Below are 26479 nucleotides of genomic sequence, written 5' to 3'. Positions count from 1 at the left end.
GCAGGCAGCAGTAGCGTCCCTGAGTCACAGATGCTGGCACCTCAGTGGCTCATGGATGTTGCCAGCAACTGCTGTGCTTGGTGGAAGGGAGTTCTGGCCGTCTCTAGAGGAGGTCCTCTGCTGGCGGTGCTTGGGGATCCCCACCAGTCACAGCAAGGGTCAGCAAGTACTTCAACACTGTAGAAATAAAACCAGAAATGCATTTCCTTTTCTTTTGAACACAATACAAAGACATCTGCTATACACATTTCCCAAAGCTAACATATTTTAGTCAATAAATTCCGTTTTTTACCTTTGTTGTCTGGAGACTTATTTTTCCATAAGGTTGGTCCCAGTTTCTTTTTTCCGCTTTCCCATCTTCTGTAAATTCTTCTGTTGCTGTCCATTGGTTCCTCCTACCATGGTCCAGCATTTAGCCCTTTCTCATCTTTCGTGCCTGCCCACCAGCCCCATGCCCAACATTTCTCCTTCTATCACCCCTCTCCAGCACCATGCCACATCTCTCCCTCCATTCCTTTCACCAACATTCCTCCCTCTTGCATCCATTTCAATCTGTCCCACTGTTCCCTTTCCACCACAATATTTCTCCCTTTCATCTGTACCTCACTCCCTCCCTATGACCAAAAATTCTCCTTTCTTCCATTCCCATGTACACAATCATCTCTTGCCCTCCCTTCCTCTCTCCCAAGTCCATGCCTTCTGTGTCCAGAAACACATTCCCTCCCCCACCTCAGCATCTCTTTCCCTCCCTTCCTCTCTCCCAAGTTCATGCCTTCTGTGTCCAAAAACGCATTCCCTCCCCCACCTCAACATCTCTTTCCCTCCCTTCCTCCCTCCATCCTCTTTCCCTCCCTTCCTCCATCCTCTTTCCCAAGTTCATGCCTTGTGTCCAGAAATGCACTCCCTCCCCCACCTCAGCATCTCTTTCCCAAGTTCATGCCTTGTGTCCAAAAACACACTCCCTCCCCCCTTTTGTGTTCCGCCTCCCAACCCTCATCCTGCACTGGCTGCCAATGGAGGCACGTGCGAAGTTCAAGCTGGGATGTCTCTGTTTCAAGGTACTATCTGGTCTAGCCCCTAAATATATAACTGACCTCTTCTCCTTCTCAACCAATAGACATAAGAGAAGAACACACCTGAAGTTCGTTTCTCCACTGGCTAGAGGATGCAAATTTAAGAGACATCATCAACAACTTCTATCGTATCAAGCAGCCTTATGGGGCAAAGACCTGGAAAAACTAATTTCACACACAAACAACTATGGTGAATTTAGGAAACACCTAAAAACATACCTGTTCTTGAAATACGTAGGTAACGAATCTGAAAAATAGACCCCCATCACAATCCCACCCCCAAATCTGATCTTGTAAACTGTTAACCACTAATCTCTAACAATGAATGTTCCATTCAATTTGTAAAATCTTTCTAATTTATTGTAAACCGCATAGAACTTCACAGTCCTGCGGTATATAAACTGTTATTATTATTATTATCTGCAAGCAAATTACCAGCAAAATGGAGCTCAAGCCGCGAGGCTCGTCTTCTATTTCCTGCCTGAACTGCCCCAGCACACATAGCCGACCAGAAGTCTTCCCCGATGTCAGTGCAGACGTCGGAGGGAGGGAGGGCTTTGCTTAAGCCATACTGGGACAGACAGAAGATCCATCAAGCCCAATATCCTGTTTCCATCCATGGCCAATCTAGGTCCCAAGTAGAAAAAATATTTTATGCTGCTTATCCTAGGAATAAGAGTTAAGAAAACAAAGGAAACCTCAAAAGTGTAACTGGGGCCAAGGTGATGCTTAGACAATAAAGGTAGAAAAATGTATTTTTTTTTCTGAATTTGATTTTAATATGTTAGCTTTGGGAAATGTGCTTCTCTGATATCTTATATTTTAGAGTCTATTTCTATTACTATGTCACATTTTCTATATACAGTAGGTCTGGAATGTGTTTCCTTTTGCAGGGTTTATTGGAGCTCTGAAGGGATTTCACCTTCTTTGCCCCTCCTTGCGTTAAGAAAGATGGTGTTATAGGGGGCCACCTTAATTTTTCCACCCTGGGCCCACTCAGTCCTAGCTTTACCATGCTCTCTAATTACCCATCTGACCTCTAATCTCAAGAAAATTCTTAGCTACTTGAAAAATTTCCTGGAGCTTATTTGCAGCTTTTGCAATAGAGGCAAAAAAACAACCAACCAACCACCTTTCTCTTTTTGCCTGTCAGACTAGTACTCTGTACTCAGTTTGAGTGTTGCAGTAGCACATTATACTCATTAACTTTCTTTCGCCATTGTCTTTTATCTACATGTGTGCATATTTAACCTGCCTACATTCCTTTCTTTTTTTTATTCTTTGTTTCCCTCTGAGAAAAACAGACAATTTAAACTTGAGGTTTTGAGTGCATGATGAGTGACTGTTGAAAAACCAGAAGGGAATAAATGGCGAGGATGAGAGATTGGCATACGCATAAGTATAGTATTAGTGAAAGAGAATGAGATATGATAGGAGACAGGGATATGATGAATAGTTGAACAGTGTGCTAGAATGCAGTATAAGAACATAAGAATTGCCGCTGCTGGGTCAGACCAGTGGTCCATCGTGCCCAGCGGTTCGCTCCCGCGGCGGCCCCTAGGTCAAGGACCTGAGCCTTAACTGAGCCTAGCCCAGGGATCTGAAAGTCCTTACTTGAGGGCCGCAATCCAGTTGGGTTTTCAGGATTTCCCCAATGAATATGCATTGAAAGCAGTGCATGCATATAGATCTCATGCATATCCTGAAAACCCGACTGGATTGCGGCCCTCAAGGAGGGACTTTGAGACCTCTGGTCTAGCCTTACCTGTGTACGTTCTGGTCTAGCAGGAACTTGTCTAACTTTGTCTTGAATTCCTGGAAGGTGTTTTCCCCTATAACAGACTCTGGAAGAGCATTCCAGTTTTCTACCACTCTCTGGGTGAAAAAGAACTTCCTTAATTTTGTACGGAATCTTTTAACTTTAGAGAGTGCCCTCTCGTTCTCCCTACCTTAGAGAGGGTGAACAACCTGTCTTTATCTACTAAATCTATTCCCTTCATTATCTTGAACGTTTCAATCATGGCCCCTCACAGACCGGTGGTTGAAGAACACTGGTTTAAAGGACTTTCATTTTGTTCTTCCAACAAGCTAGATGAAATTCAACTATACTTAGGGCTAGATTCAAAAAGCAAACCAATCGTGTACCGATTGGTTTGCAACCCCCAGCCCGATTCACTTACCTGTCTTCCGACCATCCTCCAATCCACGCATGCAAATGAGTGCAACGGCATGCAAATATAGGCAGTGACGCGATTCACTAAACAAAGCCCTGCAACACCGACTGGGCTGGCCGATGAAAAAAAGCGACTGCTAAGGAGCAGTCGCTGAAGCCCTTTGCGACTGCCCTGCCTTCTGCATCCCTGCTCTCTGCCCTGCCTGCCCCGAACTCCTGCAGCCCGATCTCTCCTGCCGCCCCGATTCTCCCACCCTTCCCTGTTTGTGCACAAATCCCTTCCCTTAAGAAGAGGGAACAGTAGTGTCCCGGCGAGTCCTACACCCGTTTCTCGGTCTCTCTCAAGCCCCTTGTCCCACTCCAGCACCACCAAGATCTTATGGCTAGATTCCCTGTAGTGCAAGCCCGTGGTTTTAACCCGCAGGCTTAAGCGGGTTAAAATCACGGGCTCCAAACGTCCTTTCTGTTTCACATTCCCTTTCCCTCTGCCCTAGAAAAAAAAAATTTAAGTTAAAAAAAAAAAAAACAACAGCCCCGGCTCAAACGGGCATGCTCAGACCAGTGTTCCCTCTAAGCGGGCGGGTGTTGTGAGCAAACTTTTTTCACTGTGAGCTAAAAATATCGGGCGCCAGCAAGTTATGAGCCAAATAAATATGTTGTCAAGGCATCAGGCCAGCTTAAGTTCCAGGCCAGTTATGGAACTGAATTTAAGATTTGTAGGTTCATGGGGACATACTCTAGTCCAGTGTTCTTCAACCTTTTTACACCCGTGGACCGGCATAAATAAAATAATTATTTTGTGGACCGGCAAACTACTAAGACCGAAATAAAAACACATTTTCACCCAGTCTCCGCAAGCTCGGTCCCCACAAACCATCTGATCCCATCTGCACAAGCCTCAGTTATGATTTTATATTGAACGTATTTTATTAAAGTATAAAAAGAAACAATATTCTGTACAATTGTCATTTTATAAATATAAATATTCAGAGCAAGGACCAACAAAACCCCTGTCTCCCCTCCCCTTCACATATATCCCCTCTACTATCAAGAAAACTGAACAAGCCAAATTATTACAGAATGCTACACAGAAATATCATGCTAACAGAATACTGCAGTCAACACATGACAGGAATAGTATTAGGCTTTGCAGTCCCCAGTTATGTCTCTAGCAGGATATATATTTCAAATCTGACATATTGTAATGACAAAATAGAAATAAAATGATTTTTTTCTACCTTTTGTGGTCTCTGCTTTCATCTTCTTTCCACTCTTCCTTCCAGCGTCTGCCCGTTCCATCCACTGTCTGGCCTCTCCCCCTTCCATATGTATCTGACTTCTTTCTATGCCCCTCTCCCCTTTCCATCCAGCCTGTGCTTCCTCTCTCCTTTTTACATCATTCATTCCAGCTTCACTGCTTTCTTCATTTTTATCTCTCCTACACCAGATCTAGCATCTTTATCCCTCTCTCATTTCTCTGCTGACCCCCTTTCCAGCATCAATCTCTCTCTACTTTCTCATTCCTGTCTCTCCCCTTTCCCTCCTCTAATCTCCCTGCCAGCTGTTTCCTTCCTTTCTTCCTTCTCCCTTCCCTCCTCCCCCCTATCCAACAGTAGCTCTCTTCCCATCCCTTTCCCTCTTCCCCTCCCAGCAGCATCTCTCTTTCTACCTCCCTCCAGGTGCAGTAGCAGCTCTCCCTTTATCCATCAGCTTTCCAGCCTCCAACAGTGGCTTCCTGTCCTTCCAGCAGCTCTCAGTACTTGCCTGCAGAAGTGATTTCCTTAGGCAGCCTTGGGTCCGTTGCCGCCTCTGAGGAAAGGGGAAGTTGCCAAAGTGAATCACTGCCCTGGTAAGTATAGAGCTGCTAGGAGAGGAGACAGCCACTGTTGAAGGCTCCCTGCACATTCGTGACACCCCCCCCCCCCCAAGCCGGCAAAAACAGCTTTGCACTGCAGGCCCTGCCGCCCAAGACGAGCCGGAGGCCCCTATCCGCCGCATTCTGCACGTGGGCAGGCTTTCAGCACAGACGCTGCTGATGGCCCCAATCCACACGCTGCCCCCCACTGCGCACGCTGACCATCTCCCTTCTACTTGCAGCTTCCCCGCAGCCCTCTTCGGCGACTCGGCAGGGGCAGCGATCAAGACAGGCTGCAGACGTCGGGATCTTTCCTCTCTGAGTCCCGCCTATTTTGTTTCAACTTCCTGTTTCCGCATAGGCGAGACTCAGAGGGAATGCCCGATGTCGGCAGCCTGTCTTGATCGCCCGAGGCTGGGAGGAACAGAAGATTTCCGCGAAAACCACCAGGGCAGGAAATTTAACAACGTCCATCTTGCCGGCCCTACGCGGACCGGCAGGAATTTTCTGCGGACCGGCGGTTGAAGAACTGTGCTCTACACTGTGTGCGCTGTGACGAGGAACTTGTGCGCTGCGTTGTAATATTTTGTGCGCCAGCGCATGCCAGCGCAGCTTAGAGGGAACACTGGCTCAGACCATCTACAGATGATCTGCACACGGATCGCATAACAGCAATTTGTGCGGGCAGATGGGGGCGTTCCTCCGATCACCCCTATCTGCATATTTTTCCTTTCAGAATTCATCGGACCTGCCCGGATCGGGCCCGATCGGGCAGGTTAGTGAATCCTGGCCTTTGATCTAAAAGAATTATATTTAGAAAATTCCACTTGAAAGTACATTTCCACAAAAGAGAAACTCCCAACAGAGTAGAATACAGTTTTAAACAAAAGAACACTTATTTCAGCCCACAAAAATCTAATCACCTCCCGTGCTCTAGTATCCTGTCCCCCTCTATCTCCTCAGTCCCTCTCCTATATCCTTTCTTTGTAGTTCCTTTCCTCTCAACCTCTGTAAACCGTGCCGAGCTCTGCGCACGCGGAGATGGTGCGGTATACAAACCTAAGGTTTAGTTTAGTTTAGTTTAGTCAAAACAAGAAACTAGATAACTACATAGAAAGCCTCAGACATAGGATGAAATCACAATTTTCAAATAAATATTTTTTGGGAAGTTCTAAACCCTTGTTTAATGTCTAATAGTGGATATCCATGTCCTGCTCACTAAATCTGAGTTCAGCCTAGAAAGCTACATGGTCAGACCATGTAATTGATTTGACAGTAGATTCTCTCATATTATGATACGAGAGTGAGACTTTCCTTATCTATGTGACAATCCTAGAATAGATGTCACATACAAGTGAAAAATAAGTATAGACTTATTTTTCCCTATATCTCTATTGCCATAAATTGATCAATGCAAAATGTGCTTACAATCTTTATCCTGCCGCCTTTGACTTCCTGATCCAAGATTATGGGCTCCTTTTATCAAGCCACACTAGCAGGGTTAGCGCGCGTGACTTTTCATCATGCGCTAACCCCTGCGCTGTCCTAAAAACTGCTGCCTGCTCAAGAGGAGGCACTAGTGGCTAGCCCGCGGCATTTTAGCGCACGCTGTTCTGCGGGTTAAGGCCCTAACGCACCTTCGTAAAAGGAGCCCTATATGATGTACAGGGCAGGACTTATTTAGGTTTGACAACCTGGTGCTGGTCACCTATGTTTCCTGCCTGGAGCTTAAATTATTATAAATTTATTTATATAATTTAATTTTTTGGCCCGTACTGATGTGTCTTTTCGTTTTAAAATTTGCCTGCTCCTAGCGTTTGTCCTTCGAGTGGATTGGCTCTGCCAATTATTATAATTTTTGGTATGAAATCCCACCAACCATCAGATCACTGGCGGGCATATTAAACTTCAGGAAAGCGGTGAAAACCCGTCTTTTTACTCAACATCGACCATAAAGTAAGCTCCTACCCAAACCAATACCAACTAGACTCCCTGTCTAAGCCGACCAGAGAGCCCTCTCTGATCGCCTAAGAGTAATCGTTAGAACTGTCTTATGGCTGAAGTAAGTCCGAGCAGATTTGATCAAGTGTCCTGCTGTACAAAGTTTGTACTCAATTGTCCTTACCTATATAATGGGTGTAAATCTGTATCCTGTTCTGGGCTCTTATGCGATGACAGGCTAAAGAATTGAATGAATAAATAAATATATTTTATCATGTTGTGCTGTTGTTTTACTGAACTAAAATAAAAGTTACTTAAATTAAGTAGGGAAAAATGCTGATTATTCATTATAATAACTTATTAATGGCCCCCACACATCCTTAAATTTATTAAAATACCCTTTTTGAACTGCTAGCGCTCTTTCCATTTTATACATATGACACACCGAGTTCCACCAAAAACAATAATTTAATCTTTTACAATCTTTCCAATTATATGTTATTTGCTGAATGGCAACTCCTGTTAAAATCATTAACATTTTCCCCTACTTAATATTTATAATGTTTGAGGGTGGGGGGGTGGGTTTGTGGCTTTCAATAATAAATTATAGAACAAATGATATATATTATTATATTATGTAATATATTTGTGTCTGATTATAATTTTTGGGGGGATGGGGTGGGGTAAAATCTTTTTCTTGAGAAATTGTAGAATTTCAAGTGATGTTGTATATTGAATGATGATTTTTCTGTACACTTGTTGAAAAATTTAAAATGAATAAAGATTTATAAAAAAAAAGTTACTTAAATTGTCGAAGAATCTGGATAAACTCAAAACCTCTACAAACTGATAAGAAAAAGAAATGGACTTTGGGTTTGTTACTATAAAATTAGCCCACATTGGTAATATCCATTTCTTAATTCAGAGGCATTGTTTTGCCTTTTTCCTTTGTTAATAAACCGATCATACCATACATTTTCCTTGTTGGCATTACACTTCTCCCTCCGTATTAGCTTGCTAGCTGCTCCCTCCAAATTGCCTCAGCTTGCATAGAGAAATTGCTGATTCCAAGTGTTTACAGAGAAAATCGCTGATTCCCAGCACTTCCTTCACCGTGTTTTGCCTCTCCTTCAGGAACAGGCCAGGTCTCACACCTTGTTATTCACAGCTTCACTATATTCATGATGGTTTTTAATAGAAAACAGCGAATAACATATGAAAAAGTTATTTGCGGTTTTGCTAATCCCCTATCACAGCGAATACGGAGGGAGAAGTGTACAATATTATAATCCATGTGCTATCTGATCCAGAATGCGCTTTAATATTGCAAACGACTTTTCTAAAGTTCATGTGCTTTTCTTTTAGGCTTCTTACTCAGAATGTTGGACTTCTTTATGTTGGAAATTATGAAAGACCATTTGCACAAACAAAGGTATGATTTTATCAGACCAGCAGCTCAATTCTTCTCTGTCTAATACAATAGGTTAACTTGCTGCATCGGGTTGCTGACATGTATTCGATCATTACTTGATAGCACTGTACACTTTAATACAACAAAAAGGTGAAATACAAATCTTAAACTTACAGAAAATAAAATCTGGTTTGCAGGGGTTCCAGGTTTTGTTCCCACAGAGCTGTCTTCATAATCTAGGAATCTCCTGTCATAGTGCATATTAATTTCCAGTTCTTTGGCTATGGAAGACAGCTTATTAGAGTGGAAAGCCAATACATAATGTACCCCCTATAATTCTGTGCATGCTTGCTCTGCTTTGAGATTGGATTTGCCCATTAAATTGTATAGTAATATTTAAGGGGATGAAAACGTTCACGCTCACATAATGTACACACTCAAGAAGATATACGATATACACACGTTAGCAAAATTAATTGTTCATTTTCTATCCTAAAATGTGCTGCCTACATGAACTATCATATTGGTATCCTATTTGAATAGAAAAGACTCCATTACAATTATTACTGTGATATATTAGTCAAGACTAAGTTCTGCTTCTGTTATCAGTTAATTGAAAATTTTAGCTGGTTGATTTACTTTAGTACTTCCTTTTCTGGAAGATGGCCTTTGTGGCTTTGAATTATATTATGAAGTTATTGTAGAAAATTGCAAATTGAAGAATCTGAGAACACATGGGGCAGTTTTCAAATGAATTTATATATTTAGTTGGCAATTCTATAAGTGGCATCTCTTTTAGGTGTGCTGATGTAGGTTGGGCAGCGCCTATGCTATAAAGTCATCGGAAAGGTTTGATTCCATTACAAAATACAAGGACAATGCTTCTCAACCCAGTCTTCAGGGGGACAAACAGCCAGTCAGGTTTTCCTGATATCTACAATGAAGATGGATACAGAGCATACAAATCTATCACATACATATTCATTGTCAATATCCTAAAAACCCGACTGGGTTGAGAACCACTGGACTATGGTAAGTCAACATCAGTACACTTAAAATGTACCCACCCATAGTGAAACCATGCACATATACTCCTCCCCCTCCCTGCAGTTATAGGCCTTTATATAGGATTATGCTTAGAGCTCTTATGTGTGTAAGAGCTATTTTTCCCTGCATTTAATGTGCACAAGGGACACATAAATGCAGGCAAATATTTTAGTGGCTGCCACTCACCCTGTAAGTCTATTGGCTAATTCTATTAAGATGTGTGCATCTGGTAGCGCTTTATAAATAATAAATAATAGTAGTGGTAATTCTGGCTGGGATTCACTAACCTGCCCAATCGGGCCCGATCTGGGCAGGTCCAATCTAATCTAATGCTTAGTTTTGTATACCGAGACTTCAATCCAGGAAAGCCCGACTCGGTTTACAATGATTAAAAGTTAGGCCAACAAGGGCATACAGAGAATTATCAAGAAAGATTAGTTTCCAAAATGTTTAGTAAACAGAATGGTTTTCAGAGACTTACGAAAAAAGGGAAGGGAACCAGAACTTCTTAAGTGAAGTGGAAGGTCGTTCCAAAGTCGAGTAAACTTAAAAGACAGAGATTGACCAAGAGTCTTGATTCTTTTAATACCTTTACTAGATGGACAGGACAGCTTGAATTGTTGATCACCCCTTGCAAAAGAGAATCTATGAATTCCAAGATAAAGGAACTAGGGGAATAAAAATACCACAGAGGATTTTAAAAGTGACACAGGCACATTTAAACTGGATTCTAAAATATACAGGGAGCCAGTTGAGATTATAAAGCAATGGGGTCACATGATCAAACTTGCATTTCCCGAAAATCGATCTAGCAGCTTGTATTCTAGACCAATTGAAGTCTAGAAAGACAAGTTTTTGTAATAGTGAGGTAAAGGGCATTACAATAGTCAAGGTGAGATAAAATAATCGACTGAACCAAGATATGGAAAAAGGTGTCTGACCTTCCTCAGCATGCGTAAGTTGAAAAAGCATTTCTTAATCACAGAGTTGATTTGATCCTTGAAGGAAAGTGAGGAGTCGAGGAGGACTTCTAGGATCTTAGCAGAAAACTCAACTTGTAGGGAGGATCCAGAAGCCAGTACTACAGAACTAGGGAGACAATCCAAATTTGGGCCGAGCCACAGCAGTTTCGATAAATTCAGGAATGAAAAATATGCAGATGGGGGCGATCGTAAGAACGCCCCGCCCCCATTTGCCTGCACGGATCGCTCTATAGAAATCCCCGCGCATGCGCAGACCATCTTGAGACACGACTTTTTTTTTTTTAACTTGAAAAGTTTTTTTTATTAGTTTTTAGCCCTGTGAGCCCATGGTTTTATCCCGCTTTAAATCCACGGGTTAAAATCACGGACTTGCTGGGCGGGGAAGGGCAGGAGAACGGCGAAGCAACAGGAGAGCTTCAGGGAAGGGCAGGAGAACAGCGATGTGGCAAAAGAGCTTCAGGAAAAGGCAGGAAAATGGCGATGTAGCAGGAGAGATTCGGGGAAGATCAAGGCAGAGCAGGGCAGCATTCGGGGTGAGCAGGCAGGAGAGATTGCAGGGCAGAGAGCAGGGCTTCCAGTCGAAAAGACATTTTCAACTGGTCCCCAGCAGTTGCTTCTTCAGGTGATCGGCCAGCCCAGTCGGATAGGAAATTTAGTGTTGTGAATCGCATCCCAGCCTACTTTGCATGCGTTTTACCTCATCTGCATACACGGATTTGCAGCAGATCGCAGGAGAGGTAAGTGAATCAGGCTGGATGGAAATTTGATAGTAAAGTGGTCGCAAATCGATCGGTATACTATGTGAATCTAGCCCTCTATATATGGCACTCAAAATTGCCCACATAATTTAATTGCATAACAAGCCAATTAATACCAATTGTTCACTAATAATATTGGTGTTGATTGACAATAATTGGAATATGCATCTTTTTCATCTAAGGATATTTTTACTTCTAATATTTTTACAACCCACGCTACTTGGACTCCAAGTATTTGGTCCAACCATTATTGAAATGACTTGGGGAAATCCACTGCTCGTTCCTAGGATAAGCAGCATACAATCTGTTTTACTGCTTGGGATCTAGCTAGGTGCTTGGGACCTGGGTTGGCCACAGTTGGAAACAGGATATTGGTCTTGATGGACCTTCGGTCTGTGCCAGAATGACAATTCTTATGTTCTTATTTTAACTTAAATTGAGCAAGATTACAACAAGGAAAGAGGTTTTATCTAGAGGCCCAATAGACCCTTTAAGTTTGTGGTCTCAGTATGATTCTATGTGCTTGGGAGATTCCCTCACAGAATTTTATTTACAATGGGGAAAATTCAGTGAAGCTACTCTCAATTCTTTAGCCCCTCTGAGACCTCACAGGAAGAAATGTCAGTGAAAATCCATGGAGTGGTATGATTCTGAGCTCCACCCCTCCCCCTTGACTTTGCACCGTCGGGTTTCGCTTGATCTGTTAACCACTACTCTCCACCTCCCAACTTGGACCGGGAGCAGCAGCAGAGGCAGAGTGGGAGCAGTGCAGAAGGCACTCAGGGTGTGGGAGCGTGCTCCACCCCTCCCCTTCGACTTTGCACCGTCCGGTTTCACTTGATCTGTTAACTTCTACTCTCCACCTCCCAACTTGAACTGGGAGCAGCAGCAGTGCAGAAGGCACTCAGGGTGTGGGAGCGTGCTCCACCCCTCCCCCTCAACTTTGCACCGGCGGGTTTTGCTCAACTGCTACTCTCAACCACAGTTTTCATTCCCAACTGTTACGCCCAACCACAGTTTTCACTCCCAACATATACTCACACACCACCAAGGCTCTCTACAGCATCTACACTAAAGTAATTCTTACTCCTACCCATCCAGGTACAACACAAGAAGAACAACTTTCTCACAGCCAACTACTCGTCCCCACTACCCGCCCCCCCCTCCAAAATGAAGCTAATCCCACAAACACACACCCTGGCCACCCTACTGATAATCCTCCTCATTACCAGTTGGAAAGCAGAAGCAAACAACTTACCAGCCCCACCCACATGCTCCACTACAAGCAAAATCCAACACCACAACAGGAGAACCCCAATAGTTAGAAGCTCAAACCACCAAACCAGCGCTCAACATCTCATCACCTTAGCCTGGAGAAGAAGACCACTTCCCAAGACCAAACCTCAACCTCCACCTCCTCCTAAAACACTCATCTACCCTGAAACGACTCACAATTTCCAAACAGATATCACCACCCTAACATGTACCTACTTAAACATCAGAGCCTTAGGACCTAAAACAGAACACATAAAAAACTGGATAAAAACCGAAAACCTAGACTGCCTTTTCCTCACAGAAACCTGGTTAACCTCAGACGCAGATCCTAGAATAACAGAAGCTTGCCCTCAGGAATACAAAATAACAGTGACCTGCAGAGAGAAAAAAAGAGGAGGAGGACTAGCAATCTTAATCAAGGACTCCCTAACCCTAAATATACTAGAAAAAACATCTACCCCACAAATGGACTTCCTTGCCTGCCATCTCTCAAGCACCACTCTAAAAAACTCACTAAACTGCATGCTCTGCTACATAACACCAGGAAACTGGACCACAGTAAGACCTGAATTTGAAAACTTCATATACCAAAACTCATTAACAGCAGAATACAACCTCATCCTAGGAGACCTAAACATACACCTTGAAGACCAAGCATCCAAACCAGCAGAAAACTGTCTATCATTTCTCAATGCCTTATCCTTCCAAATCCTAAACCCACAAACCACGCATGAAAAAGGACACCAACTTGACATCGCAGCCTTCATGACCCATCAACTATCCTCCCCAGAAATTCAAACACCTAATGGAACCTGGTCTCCATCCCTCATTCAACATCAACTGGACCAAGAACAAAACCATGCCTAAACCCAAAAAAATAACTTACACCTCATGCAAACACATTGACTCCCCCCAAAAAAATTCTGGACAAAAATAGATGAAACAATCCAGGACTGTGACTCCAAGGACTTCATCTCACAGTGGAACAATCTGACTACCAACATCCTTGATGAACTAGCCCCACTACAAACCAAAACTAAAATCAGCAGAAGATCAGGTTTCAGGTTTATTTAAAAATTTGATATACTGCCTTATCAAAATTCAAAGCGGTTTTACATAATATATAAAAACAAAGAGTAGAAAGGCATAAATTAAACACAAATTATAATTATTAAAACAGACAATCAAACACATAGACGAACATTAACTTACCGAACAAAATGAAAAAAGGTAGAAATACATTTGTGTAATGAAAAAGAGAGGGAGAAGGATCAAAACAGAAGGGAGGAGAACATAAAATAAATAATCTAGTACTTTGTAGAAAAGATTAAAATGAATAAGAAATGCAAGGAGCGAAGTTCCATTACAGTCCTTAAAAGGACTATTATACTCCAAATGTGTCTTTAAAAAGAAAGGCCTTCAAGCTACTTTTAAATTTATCAAGTGATGAAATTTCTCTTATATAATTTGGTGCTGAGTTCCAGATGGTAGGGGCCGTAACAGAAAAGATATTAGTACGCATGGTGCCAATGTGTCTTAAAGAGGGAATGGATAACAGGTTTTGATTAGAAGAACGTAATGTGCGATGGGAGGTGTGGGGTATTAATAACCTGTTGATGAAATCAGGTAGACAATGAACTACTCCTACTTAAAAGACAATGCAGACAACTAGAAAGAAAATGGAGAAAAATTAATCTAGATCACACGAAAACCGCCTGGAAAAAACCTAACAAACAATACAAAATACTACTAAAGGGCAAGAGAAAAACTCATTACACTAATCTAATAGGCACAGAAACCCAAGATACCAAAAAACTATTCCAAATATTAAAAGACTTAACAAACACCAAATCCTACATGACCACTAACAATACCCCACCCCCTCAGCCACCCTCTTAGTAGAACACTTCAAGAACAAAATTACAAATGCCAGAGCCACCCTCAATTGTACCCCATCCCACCTAAACGAACTCACAATTCTTCCCACAGATAAAGAATCAACTGCAGCTGACAGAACATGGTCTCAATTCCCCAACATACAATGGTCTGAATTCAATAAACTCTACAAAAAGTACAGCCACGCATCATGTGACCTTAACCACTGCCCATCATATCTCCTTACAACCTCCAGCACAAAATTCCGTACTCTACTTCTGCAATGGATACAAACCATGTTCACTGACGGCATTTTCCCAACTGACCTCAGCGAAATCATCATCACCCCAATCCAAAAAGATCCAGAAGGACTAGTAACCAAACACCTCACCAACTATCTAGATGACCCACGCAATCTGGCTTCAGATCCAACTTCAGCACAGAGACATTACTAGGCTCCCTCATTGACACAGCCAGACAACACCTCAACACAGGAAAAAAAATGCATCTCATACAACTAGACCTTACTGCAACATCTGACCTAGTAGACCATAACATCCTACTACAAATTTTGGATGCAATAGGCATCTCAGATAAAGTATACCCTTGGTTTGAAGGCTTCCTAAAATCCAGAACATACAGAGTAAAATCAGATAAAGAAAAATCTGAACCTTGGTCCAACCCTTGCGGCGTACCACAAGGATCCCCACTATCCCCTACTCTCTTCAACCTATACACTGCATCTCTCGGAACATACCTAGATAATCTAGGCATCACCACCTACAGTTATGCAGATGACATTACCATTCTCATACCTTTTGATCAACCAAAGACCGCCATGACAAACACACTACACCAAACACTAAAAATAGTAGCAACCTGGATGAAAGATCACAAACTGAAACTCAACACAGACCAAACTAAATTCATCCTCCTCGAAAATGACAAAGTCCCAACCATGACCAATATAGAAATTAACACAATCAACTATCCCATTCAAACTACCATAAAACTACTAGAAATGACTATAGACCTATGCTGTACCATGCAACAGCTAATAAATAAAACAATACAGAAATCCTTCGCAGTGATCAGAACCCTAAGACAAGTCAGGAAATTCTTCGAAAAAACACAATTCCAGCTTATAGTACAATCCCTAATCCTAAGCCTCCTAGATTACTGCAATATCCTCTACCTCCCCTACTCTGCTACAATGACTAAACAACTACAAACAATCATAAATACATCTCTGAGACTCATCTACTCATTGAGAAGACACGCCCATATTATAGAAGCATACATCAACTCACATTGGCTACCAATCCAAGAAAGAATACTATTTAAATTCTACTGTATGTTATTTAAAACCTTAAACGGAGACAGCCCAACCTACCTGAACAACCGCCTCATCCAAACCACTTCAATCAGACATAGAGAAACACACACCCCTCGATCAAAGAAGTAAAACGGAAAAAACTATACGATGGCCTCCTGGCCACTTAAGCAGCTAAACTAGATAACCAAATCTCCAATCTACTGATAATGACACCAGACTACAAGACGTTTAGAAAAGAAATAAAAACTATACTCTTCAAGAAATTCCTGAAACAGCCATAACTTCAGAAAAGAAATAAAAAAACTACATTCTTCAAGAAATTACTGAAACAGCCCTAAATTCAAACTTACCGTCCTTCCCTCCTCCCTCTTCCTGCCACACAGAAACTACATAACCTACGGTACTCTTTACCTCTCTAGAAAGGACAAATGTTCTTCCATTGTAACCCTCCGGTTTTTATCTCTTTGGTAATCCGCCTTGAACCGCAAGGTAATGGCAGAATAGAAATCTCTAATGTAATGTAATGTAACCTGCGTCTGTAACATGGCCGACAGTTACAGAATCGGGTTTATTTTAGCCGGCCTTAGGCCCGATTCTGTATAGGACGCCCGTTGGCTTCTGAGACCGGACATCCTATACAGAATCCAGGCTCATGTGCATAGGTAATTCCACTTGAATTGAAGAAAAATAGAAAATTTGTTCAAAACAAAAAACTAGTATAAAGCAGAGAACAAATACATACACATACAAATACAAATACATGTTGAATTAACAGACCTCAAATACCCAAGTCATACCCTTACTAGGGTGGTAAATTCATCATTGGTCTTGGTAAAGTGACCTGTGCTGTGAATTTTTCTTTAAATTTCAATAAAAATAAAGTGCATTTAGTGCATAAGGTGCTATAGGAAGGAAAGCACTTATCTTTTGGGCAACCTATGCACTAAATGCACTTTATTTATTAAAATTTAAAGAAAAATTCACAGCACGTGTCCCTTTACCAAGACCAATGATGAATTTACTACCCCAGTAAGGGCATGAAAAATCATTTAAGTAGTGCCTTGGGTATTTGAGGTCTGATAATTCAATACTACTTGATATGTATTTGTTCTCTGGTTTATCATAGGTAATTCCAAACAGCTTTATGTTCATAAAACCCATAAGGGAACAACTCAATTCCAATATTTTATCATGATCACAAAGTCCAACACCACATCTTTTCCATGCTGCTGTCCGATATAGTACTATGTTTCATCATCTGTTTCAGGAGCAACAAACAGAAAAACAACTATGGGCTAGATCAGGGGTGGGCAACTCCGGTCCTTGAGGGATGGAATCCAGTCGGGTTTTCAGGATTTCTCCAGTGAATATGCACGAGATCTATTTGCATGCACTACTTTCAATGCATATTCATTGGGGAAATCCTGAAAACCCGACTGGATTCCAGCCCTCGAGGACCGGAGTTGCCGACCCCTGGGCTAGATTCACAAAACTTACCGATCGTGTACCGATGGTTTTGTGATCATTTCCTAACCCGATTGTTCCCCGACCCAATTCACTAAACAGCTGTGCGATCAATCTCCGATCCAATCTGCACATGCAAATGAGGGGAAATGCCATGCATAAGTAGGAAGCCATCGATTCACCAAACAGAAGAAGGAACACCGATTGGGTTTGCCAATCCTAAATGAAGTGACTGCTGAGGACCAGCCGCTACTGTCCTTGTCGACTCTCCTGCTCTCTGCCGCCCTGAAATCTCCCTGCTGCCCTGAGAACAACCATCAAACATAAAAAAACAAAAAATTGTACATATGCATACTCCCCCCTTTATATATATTGTGCAAAAAGCGCAATGTGAGCCTGTAGGTTTAACCCTTGGGTTTAAACCAGTGGTCTCAAACTCGCGGCCCGGGGGCCACATGTGGCCTGCCAGGTACTATTTTGAGGCCCTCGGTATGTTTATCATAATCACAAAAGTAAAATAAAACCGTTTCTCGATTATATGTCTCTTTAGCTATAAATTACAATATTATTATTGAGACTTAGGGCTCCTTTTACGAAGGCACGTTAGGGCCTTAACGCACAGAATAGTGCATGCTAAAATGCCGCACACGCTAGCCGCTACCGCCTCCTGTTGAGCAGGCGGTAGTGTTTCAGCTAGCGTACACTATAGCGCGTGCTAATCCGGTGCGTGCATTAAAAAAACACTAGCGCACCTTCGTAAAAGGAGCCCTTAGCCAAAAGGAAAGGTTTATATACTATAAAGAGTTTTTACCTCATGCAAAATTGTCATTTCTGTAATAAGACATTAACTATTTTTTCTGGGGCCCTCCAAGTACCTACAAATCCAAAATATGGCCCCGCATAAGGTTTGAGTTTGAGACCACTGCTTTAAACTGTGTTCTGTTCCGAAGTCTGGCTGCACAAATTTAAATGATTCCTTTCGGGAGCTGTTGTCTGTACCTATGCCACCCCTCCCCCTTTGTTTTGACCTCGCTTGAGCGGAGAGCATGCGCGGATCGCATCTACAGCCAACCAGGATGGTCCGCGCGTGCGTTGCGATCGCTCTGCAGCGATCCATGGGGCGTGCGTCCGATCAGATAATTAGCATGAGGACTCTTTAGTGAATCAGTCGCCCGGCAGAACTCGGCCACGAATCGCCCAGCAACGACCCAGACCGGTGAGTTTAGTGAATCTAGGCCTAAGATCCCTGATCTGACATCTCAGCATCTTTCTTTTAAGTACAAAAGAAAGCAACAGTAATAAGTTTTATATCCTGTCATCTAATATGAATGCACCAATCAAAACCATCCATTCAAAGTTCAGCATAATTTGACTTTAATATATCCTTGGGTTATTAAATCCCCAGTTTACGTAAGAGTTTCAAAACAGCACTGTTCTTCATATTGACATTAAGATTTTGAATTTTGCATAGTAAACCATCTACTACCTAGACAGTGTCATATTTATCCTTGTACCGCTAAGGGCTCCTTTTACGAAGGCGCGTTAGGGCCTTAACACGCGGAATAGCGCGTGCTAGCCGCTACCGCCTTCTCTTGAGCAGGCGGTAGTTTTTTTCGGCTAGCAAGCGCTATAGCGCACGCTAATCCAGTGCGTCCGCTAAAAATGCTAGCGCACCTTCCTAAAAGGAGCCCTAAGGCTATGGGTACAATCCCAGAGAATCAAGTCAAGGCTTTCTTCCCTGGATTTGATAAATGATCAGGACAAGAGACGTCTGTCTCAGGGTGCATCTCGTTGAGGTGTACGGGAAGTCTCCATATCCCTGGAAATTTCCACCGCTGTTTATTTTCCAATATTTGATTATTAAGTTGTAAAAAAATGGAATAGTGCTTTGTGACAACTTTTAGCATCTTGAAACTATCACAAGTCCTGCTGACAAAACATAGCTGTGCAGCCAAAGAGGACTACAGGACAGGAGAAGTAGGCTGGGCAAACTGGCCTTTCTCCTCTGCCATTTACTCTTACTTTGGAATAAAAGAAACTTAGTTATTAGTAAGAAAAAGCTCCAATCACAAAACTTTCAGGCATGTCTGCCTGATTTATTATGTGCGTTAGTTAAATGATATGAAAAGAATGTAGAAAAATGTCAAAGCATTTACACTTGTAATTATACTTTAGACATTAATTGCAATATGGCTGATTTATATATTTTAACATGAACACCAAATAATGTAAGAGTTGTAAAGCAAAAGTACAATACGAAGGGGTGCTGAAAAGTTCTCAGCCCAAACAGTTTCCTGTACATTATTTTGCCACTGTAGCTGGAAAAGTGTTACAGTAAAACCTTGGATTGCAAGTAACTTGGTATGCAAGTGTTTTGCAAGACAAGCAAAACATTTTCAGTGTTCTCCCTAGCGTGTTTTAGCCGGGTGCTGCGCCCAGCTAATTTAGGTGAGCGCCCGGCTGTCATCTTGCAACCGCACCACCAGCATCAATCCTCTTCCCTGTCCTTACTCCAGGGGTGTCCAACCCGCGGCCCAACAAGAAGTTTTGTGCGGCCCAACTTCTCTCTCCCTCCGGCGGGTAGTTTTCTGGCCGGGCTCCCTTCTGCAGTCGACTGTGGGTGGCATTGGCTCCTAGCGCGCGATCTGTGGCTGTGTCGGAAGCGTTCCCTCTGACGTCACAACGTCAGAGAGAAGGCTACCGAATCAGCCATGAATCGCGCACGAGGAGCCGACGTCACCCGCAGCCGACTGCAGAAGGGAGCCGGCCAGAAAACTACCGCCGGAGGCGCGTCAGCCTTCAGTTCTCGTGGGAAGCGGCAAGGACCAGGCAGTACATACAGTATTTTGTATTAAAGTTTTGGGGTTGTGGAACAAATCATCTAAGTTTCCATTATTTCTTATGGGAAAATTTGCATTGATATACAAGTATTTTGGATTACAAGCATGTTTTCGGAACCAAGGTTTTACTGTACTTCATTTTACAAAATGCTAATTTTCAGAATCATAATGCTATGTTTTGACATTGTTTCAGATCATTGAATGAACCATGTTCTGAGCTTCCCAGGGAGAGGTTGTTCCGATTCCTTTTTAGAAAATGGTGAAACATTAAATAATTCTTGATATTGGAAGATAAGATGTATCTTTGGATGGATGGATGGATAAGATGTAACTTTAAGAATCTCAATCAAGTAGTGTTTAAAAGTAATAGTTGGTGCAACAGCAGAAACTTACACCTGATTATATTATCCAAATTCTCAATTTTTTTAAAATGGATTATCAACTTATCTTTTATCTACGACTTATCATTTCTATAGCGCTGTTAGACATACACAGCGCTATACATTATCAACATGGTCTGTTTCTCACTGATAGCTTCATTGTTTTTCTCTAAAGTATTTAGCCTTTCCTGAGTAATGATAACTTCTAATGGAATAGTAACATCAATCTTGAACATGTGGGTTGTGAACCTCTGATCGCGAGATCCTGTGTAGAGAGCCTCATTCACTAGAAAGAAGATTATCAAGTACCTAATCTTCCCTTTTGTTGCTCCAATTGGCCAACCTGTTCCCTCTTTTTTTCCTAATTAATGATATGTTGTCTGGTTTTGTGGTTTACTCTCCGTTTTCCATTTATGGACTGATGTGACAGATCTAATGTTTAAGTTGAACCTTTGATCAATAATTTCTTTAGTTGATTCCTTATTTTGATTTGTCTTATTACTGTAACAAGAGTGTATTATCTTGAAATTATATATTCATAATCCTGTAATTAAACTAGTCGATAGAGTGATTTGAGTAGGAGAGACCCCGGCCCACTTAAATCGCTCTGAGCTGCACAGCCACCAATATTCAAGGGCACTAAACCAGGCTGTTCCACTGCCCGCTCAGAAAATAAGTCGACAGGTCAAGAGTGGCGCTAGGGAGGAGCCTGGGATTATGCAGGTGCCTGCAGTATTCAATGCCAGTATCAACATCGCAGTACTGCACAAGTACTAGGAGAATTCATGGCAACTATTTTGTTCAGGCAGGAACAAGGGGGCTCTACTCCTACCCCAGTGCCCCCACCAGGGACCCACCTACATTGCAGCGGGGAGGGGGAGAAGGCTTTGAGAATTCAAATTAAATATTCTGCCAGTACAGTTCTTAGATTGCTTCAGTATACATAACCTTACCTTTGGTCTAAGGATTTTGGTCTAAGGATCTTGCAGAATGGGTGGGCGAGCCAAAAGCAGGAGCAATAGGAGACAAGGAGCTGGATTGAGGAATAGAGTAACTTGTGTGCTCTACTCCAAGCTAGTCCCTTCTTTCTTCATCTCTGACTGGATGGGAGGGGCTACAGTAGAGCAGGTCTGCCTCTTTGAATTCCAAAAAGAAGTGGCAGACAATTCCCCCAGACATTAAGCCCTAGTGTTACTAGTTCAGTGCCTGTTACAACTGGAATGTGTGCATTTCTGAACAGAAATAAAAAATCATGGCCATTTTTAAACCATGTATCTATATTACAGTTTTAAGATGGCATATATCTAGCATTTAACTTCAGAATCTTTTAAAAGTTATATCATAGAACATTTTTCATTTTCAGATTTGTTTAGGCCAGGGGTGCCCAACACATCGATCGCAATCTACCGATAGATCACAAAGGCAATGTGAGTCGATCACGGAGCCCAGGATCTCTCCCTTCCTGCCCCCTGCTGAAGCCGCCACAAGGAAGGACCAGGCGCGTGCAGCGATTGCCCACCGCCAGTCCACAAGCCGCTGCGGTGGCAGGGAAGGGGAATGGAGTGTGTCAGGTGGCAGGTTCGGCTTCGGGGGTGGGGCGGGGAAGCAGGGAGAAATCAGCAGTGGTGGCTTCATGAGGGGGGCAGGAAGTGAGAGAAAAAGAAAGAAAAAGTTGGAGGAGGGATCGGAGTGTGTCGGGTGGCAGGGAGCAGGCAGGGAGAGAGGAAGAAAAAGTTGGACTTATGGAGGAACAGAGAAAGATGTTGGTTGTGGAATGGAATGAGGTCTGGAGGAGAGGAAGTATGCAGGAGGCAGAAAGAAAGAAATATTGGATGCACAGTCAGAAGGAAGTGCAACCAGAGACTCATGAAATTAGCAGACAACAAAGGTAGGAAAAATGATTTTATTTTCAATTTAATGATCAAAATGTGTCAGTTTTGAGAATTTATATCTGCTGTCTATATTTTGCTCTATATTTGTCTATTTTTCTATAATTGTTACTGAGGTGACATTGCATATTTTAAAGTCATCTGTCTTGACATCTTTGGAAAAAACCCTGAATATAAATGATAATTCACATTTCTGTGCCTACAGTGTGCTTTTTGTTTTTTAAATTTTTATTGTTGGTAGATGATTTTGACTTGGTCATTTTAAAAGTAGCTCGCAAGCCAAAAAGTGTGGGCACCCCTGGTTTAGGCAAATAACTATACCACTAGAATAAAGATGAATGGAACATTCTTCATGGGGTTTATATTATCAACCAATGAGAGAAAATAAAACTAAGAAGTAAGCCTTGTGATGTACAGCCCTGTCTTGAAATTGATCATTTAAATATGCGCTCAGGTTTCATAACCTTGATCAGATGCTCTGTTGCATGATATCACAATCAGCTAAATAAATGTATATGAAGAAGCCTAACAACATCTGTTGCCAGTAAAATATAGTTAGTAATCTTTGACAATTCATTTTACCATACAGTTGGCTCCAAATCTCATTAATGCTCTAGTCAATTACTTATTAATATTTATGTTTCAAAATTGATTAGAGCAAGACTTTCCTATTGGTCTTAGTTTAAAATGGAGATGAACTGAGCATTTCTATACAAAGGTCTTTCTAAAGGTTTTGTAATCTTCGTGTATGCAGGGAGGGATTTAAAAATCTTCTATGATGAAAATGAAAAATAATAATTTGATGCATCATTTTCTTCTTTGCTTGGTAAAGTGTTCTCTTATATCATTGAAATTAAAACTTGTTTCAAATCTTTCTTCAAATAAATACATTTACAAAAGCCACAATAAAGATTGCAATATATAGATTTTAGCCTTTTTTTGATATAGAACTGTACTGCCTCAAAACCCTTTATTAGTTACTGATTCACAAGATTAGATATGTGTTATGAATAGTATACTATACATATACTTATACAGGGAAATCTGCACTCAACTCGTGTTCCAAAAATATATCAAAAGCATAATACATAAGTACATCATTAAATTTCTATAAACAAATCAAAATCAGTTACATCAGCATAAAAAGAAAAATGTGTGTATCTATACAGATATACTTAATTTAAAAGGGTCTGCGATACCTTTAAATTACTTGTTCATGTGTGTATGTGGCATTGTCACAAAAATTTAAAGCCTCCTAGCTAACACGTATAAATCTATCATGCATGTGCCAGCTGAATCTTTACCAGAAAAATCATGACCCATTTTGCCCCTAACACACTAAATACCAGTGTCAAGATATTACATAAGAATAGCCTTTTCTTACAGTGGCCAGTCCAGTACCTAGCCAAACCCCAAGGAGTAGCAATATTCCATTCTGCTGATCCAGGGCAAGCAGTGGCTTCTCCTATGTCTTTCTCAGTAGCAGACTATGGACTTTTCCTCCAGGAAATTATCCAAACATTTTTTAAAACCAGCTACTTTATCCGCTCTTACAACCTCTGGCAACGCATTTCAGAGCTTAACTATTCTCTGAGTGAAAAAATATTTCTTCCTATTGGTTTTAAAAGTATTTCCGTGTATCTTCATTGAGTGTACCCTAGTCTTTGACGGAGTGAAAACTCGATCCACTTGTACCCGTTCTACTCCACTCAGGATTTTGTAGACTTCAATCACATCTCCCCTCAGCCATCTCTTTCCTCATATGAGAGGAGATCCATCCCGTTTATCATCTTGGTCGTTCTTCTTTGAACCTTTTCTAGCTCCACTATATCTTTCTTGAGATAAGGAGACCAGAACTGAACGCAGTACTCCAGATGAGGTCGCACCATTGAACGATGCAGGGGCATTATAACATTCTTAGTCTTGTTAACGATCTCTTTTTAAATAATTCCTAGCATCCTGTTTGTTTTTTTGGCCGCTTCCGCACATTAGGTGGAAGTGTATTATCTACAATGGCACCCAGGTCCTTTTCTTGGGTGCTAATCCCCAAGTTAGCCCCTGTGATTCAGGTTGCATTTGTCTACAATAAATTTCATCTGCCACTTGGACGCCCTGTCTTCCAATTTCCTAATGTCTGCCTGCAATTTTTAACAATCCTCATGCCTTTTAACAACTTTGAACAGTTTGGTGTCATCTGCAAATGTAATCACCTCACTCGTCATTCCAATTTCCAGATCATTTATAAATAAGTTAAATAGCACCAGTCCCAGTACAGACCCCTGCGGCACTCCACTATTTATTCTCCTCCAATGAGAAAAATGACTATTTAAGCCTACCCTCTGTTTTCTATCTGATAATCAATTCCTAATTCCACAACTGAACTTTGCCACTCTTTAATTTTCTCAGGAGCCTCTCATGAGGAACTTTATCAAAAGCTTTCTGAAAATCTAGATACAGTATATCAACCGGACATCTTTATCCACATGTTTATTCACACCTTCAAAGAAGTCAAGCAAATTGGTGAGGCAAGATCTCCCTCGGCTGAACCCATGCTGACTCCGTCTCATTAAATCATGTTTGTCTATGTGCTCTACAATTTTATTTTTTATAATTGTTTTTACCATTTTGCCTGGCACTGAAGTGAGGCTTATCCGTCTGTAATTTCCCGGATCTTCCCTGGGGCCTTTTTAAAAAATCAGCATAAGATTGTCCACCCTCCAATCTTCAGGACTACAGATGATTTTAGCGACAGGTTACAGATCACTAACAGCAGGTCAGCAATTTCATGTTTTTGGTCCGGTCCAAGCGATTTATCACTTTTTAACTTGTCCATTTGGCTTAGTATATCTTCCAGATTCACCGAGATTCACCTCCGCGTCATAATCCTTAAAATCATTTCTGGTTCAAGTAGATCTCTTACATCTTCTTCTATAAAGACCGAAGCAAAGAATTCATTCAGTCTTTCCACTATGGCCTTATCATCCCTGAGCGCCTGGTTTGTTCCTTGATCATCCAGCAGTCCTACAGATTCCCTCACAGGTTTTCTACTTCTGATGTACCTAAAAAAATTGTTATGCGTTTTTGCCTCTTTTGCAAGTTTCTCTTCATATTCTTTCTTAGTTATCTTTATCTATGCTTTGCATCTAACTTGCCAGTGTTTTCCGTAGGCCAATCTCAAATAAAGGCACATACATAAATATTTAAGGATGCAAAATTGATTGAAGAGACTTCAGTAGTACTAGGGGACTGCTCTAGATAACAAAGGAAGTTTAACCCGAGACGGTGTCTCAGACATGGCACTAATGAAGCTGATGCCTAAATGAGTCTGCTCTGTACATCATAATGTCTCCAAACCAAATATCAAAATCCCAGTGAATGTTTCCAAATGAGATAGAAATATGACGGCAGTTAAAGGCCAAATGGCCCATCTAGTCTGCCCATCTTCAGTAACCATTATCTCTTTTTCTCTCTGAGAGATCCCACATGCCTATCTCAGGCCCTCTTGAATTCAGACACAGTATCTGTTTCCACCACCTCTTCCAGGAGACTGTTCCACCATCTACCACCCTTTCCGTTAAAAAGTATTTCCTCAGATTACTCAGGAGCCTATCCTCTTTTAACTTCATCCTATGTCCTCTCATTGCAGAATTTCCTTTCACATGAGAGAGACTCAACTCATGCACATTTATATTGTGTAGGTATTTAAACAACTCTATCATATCTTCCATCTCCTGCCTTTCCTCCAAAGTATACAGATTGAGACCTTTAAGTCTGTCCCCATACGCCTTATCACAAAGACCACACACCATTTTAGTAGCCTTCCTCTGGACCGACTCCATCCTTTTTATATCTTTTTGAAGGTGTGGCCTCCAGAATTGTACACAATATTCTAAATGAGGTCTCACCAGGGCAGTGGCGTACCAAGGGGGGGCCGGGGGGGGCAGTGCGCCCCGGGTGCCAGCCCTGAGGGGGTGCTCCCGGCCTTGCCGTTCAGTCCCCCCACCCCCGAAGGACTGCTCGCCCCACTGACCTTCCTGCACCACCTGTGAAGCAGCTCGCAGCAGGATCGCGACGTCAGCGATCCCTGAGCTGCTTCCTGCGCCGTGGTCCTGCCCCTCCTCTGACATCAGAGGAGGGGCGGGACTGCAGCGCAGGAAGCAGCGCCAAGCAGCGCAGGGA

General features: G+C 42.0%; 1 protein-coding gene across 1 annotated transcript in view; it reads left to right on the top strand.

The window, feature by feature from the left end:
- RNGTT (RNA guanylyltransferase and 5'-phosphatase) overlaps nucleotides 1-26479 on the top strand; it is a 599480-nt gene that overhangs the window by 499687 nt on the left and 73314 nt on the right. Inside the window, exon 14 of the mRNA XM_033938319.1 lies at nucleotides 8408-8474. Within this exon, the coding sequence (XP_033794210.1) occupies nucleotides 8408-8474 (67 nt within the window). The remainder of the gene's footprint in view (nucleotides 1-8407; nucleotides 8475-26479) is intronic.

This window comes from Geotrypetes seraphini, chromosome 3 (assembly GCF_902459505.1).
Source record: "Geotrypetes seraphini chromosome 3, aGeoSer1.1, whole genome shotgun sequence".
In the NCBI taxonomy this organism is placed as follows: Eukaryota; Metazoa; Chordata; class Amphibia; order Gymnophiona; family Dermophiidae; genus Geotrypetes; species Geotrypetes seraphini.
Note: the sequence above shows the minus strand (reverse complement) of the source record. Positions and strands in the feature narration are given on the sequence as shown.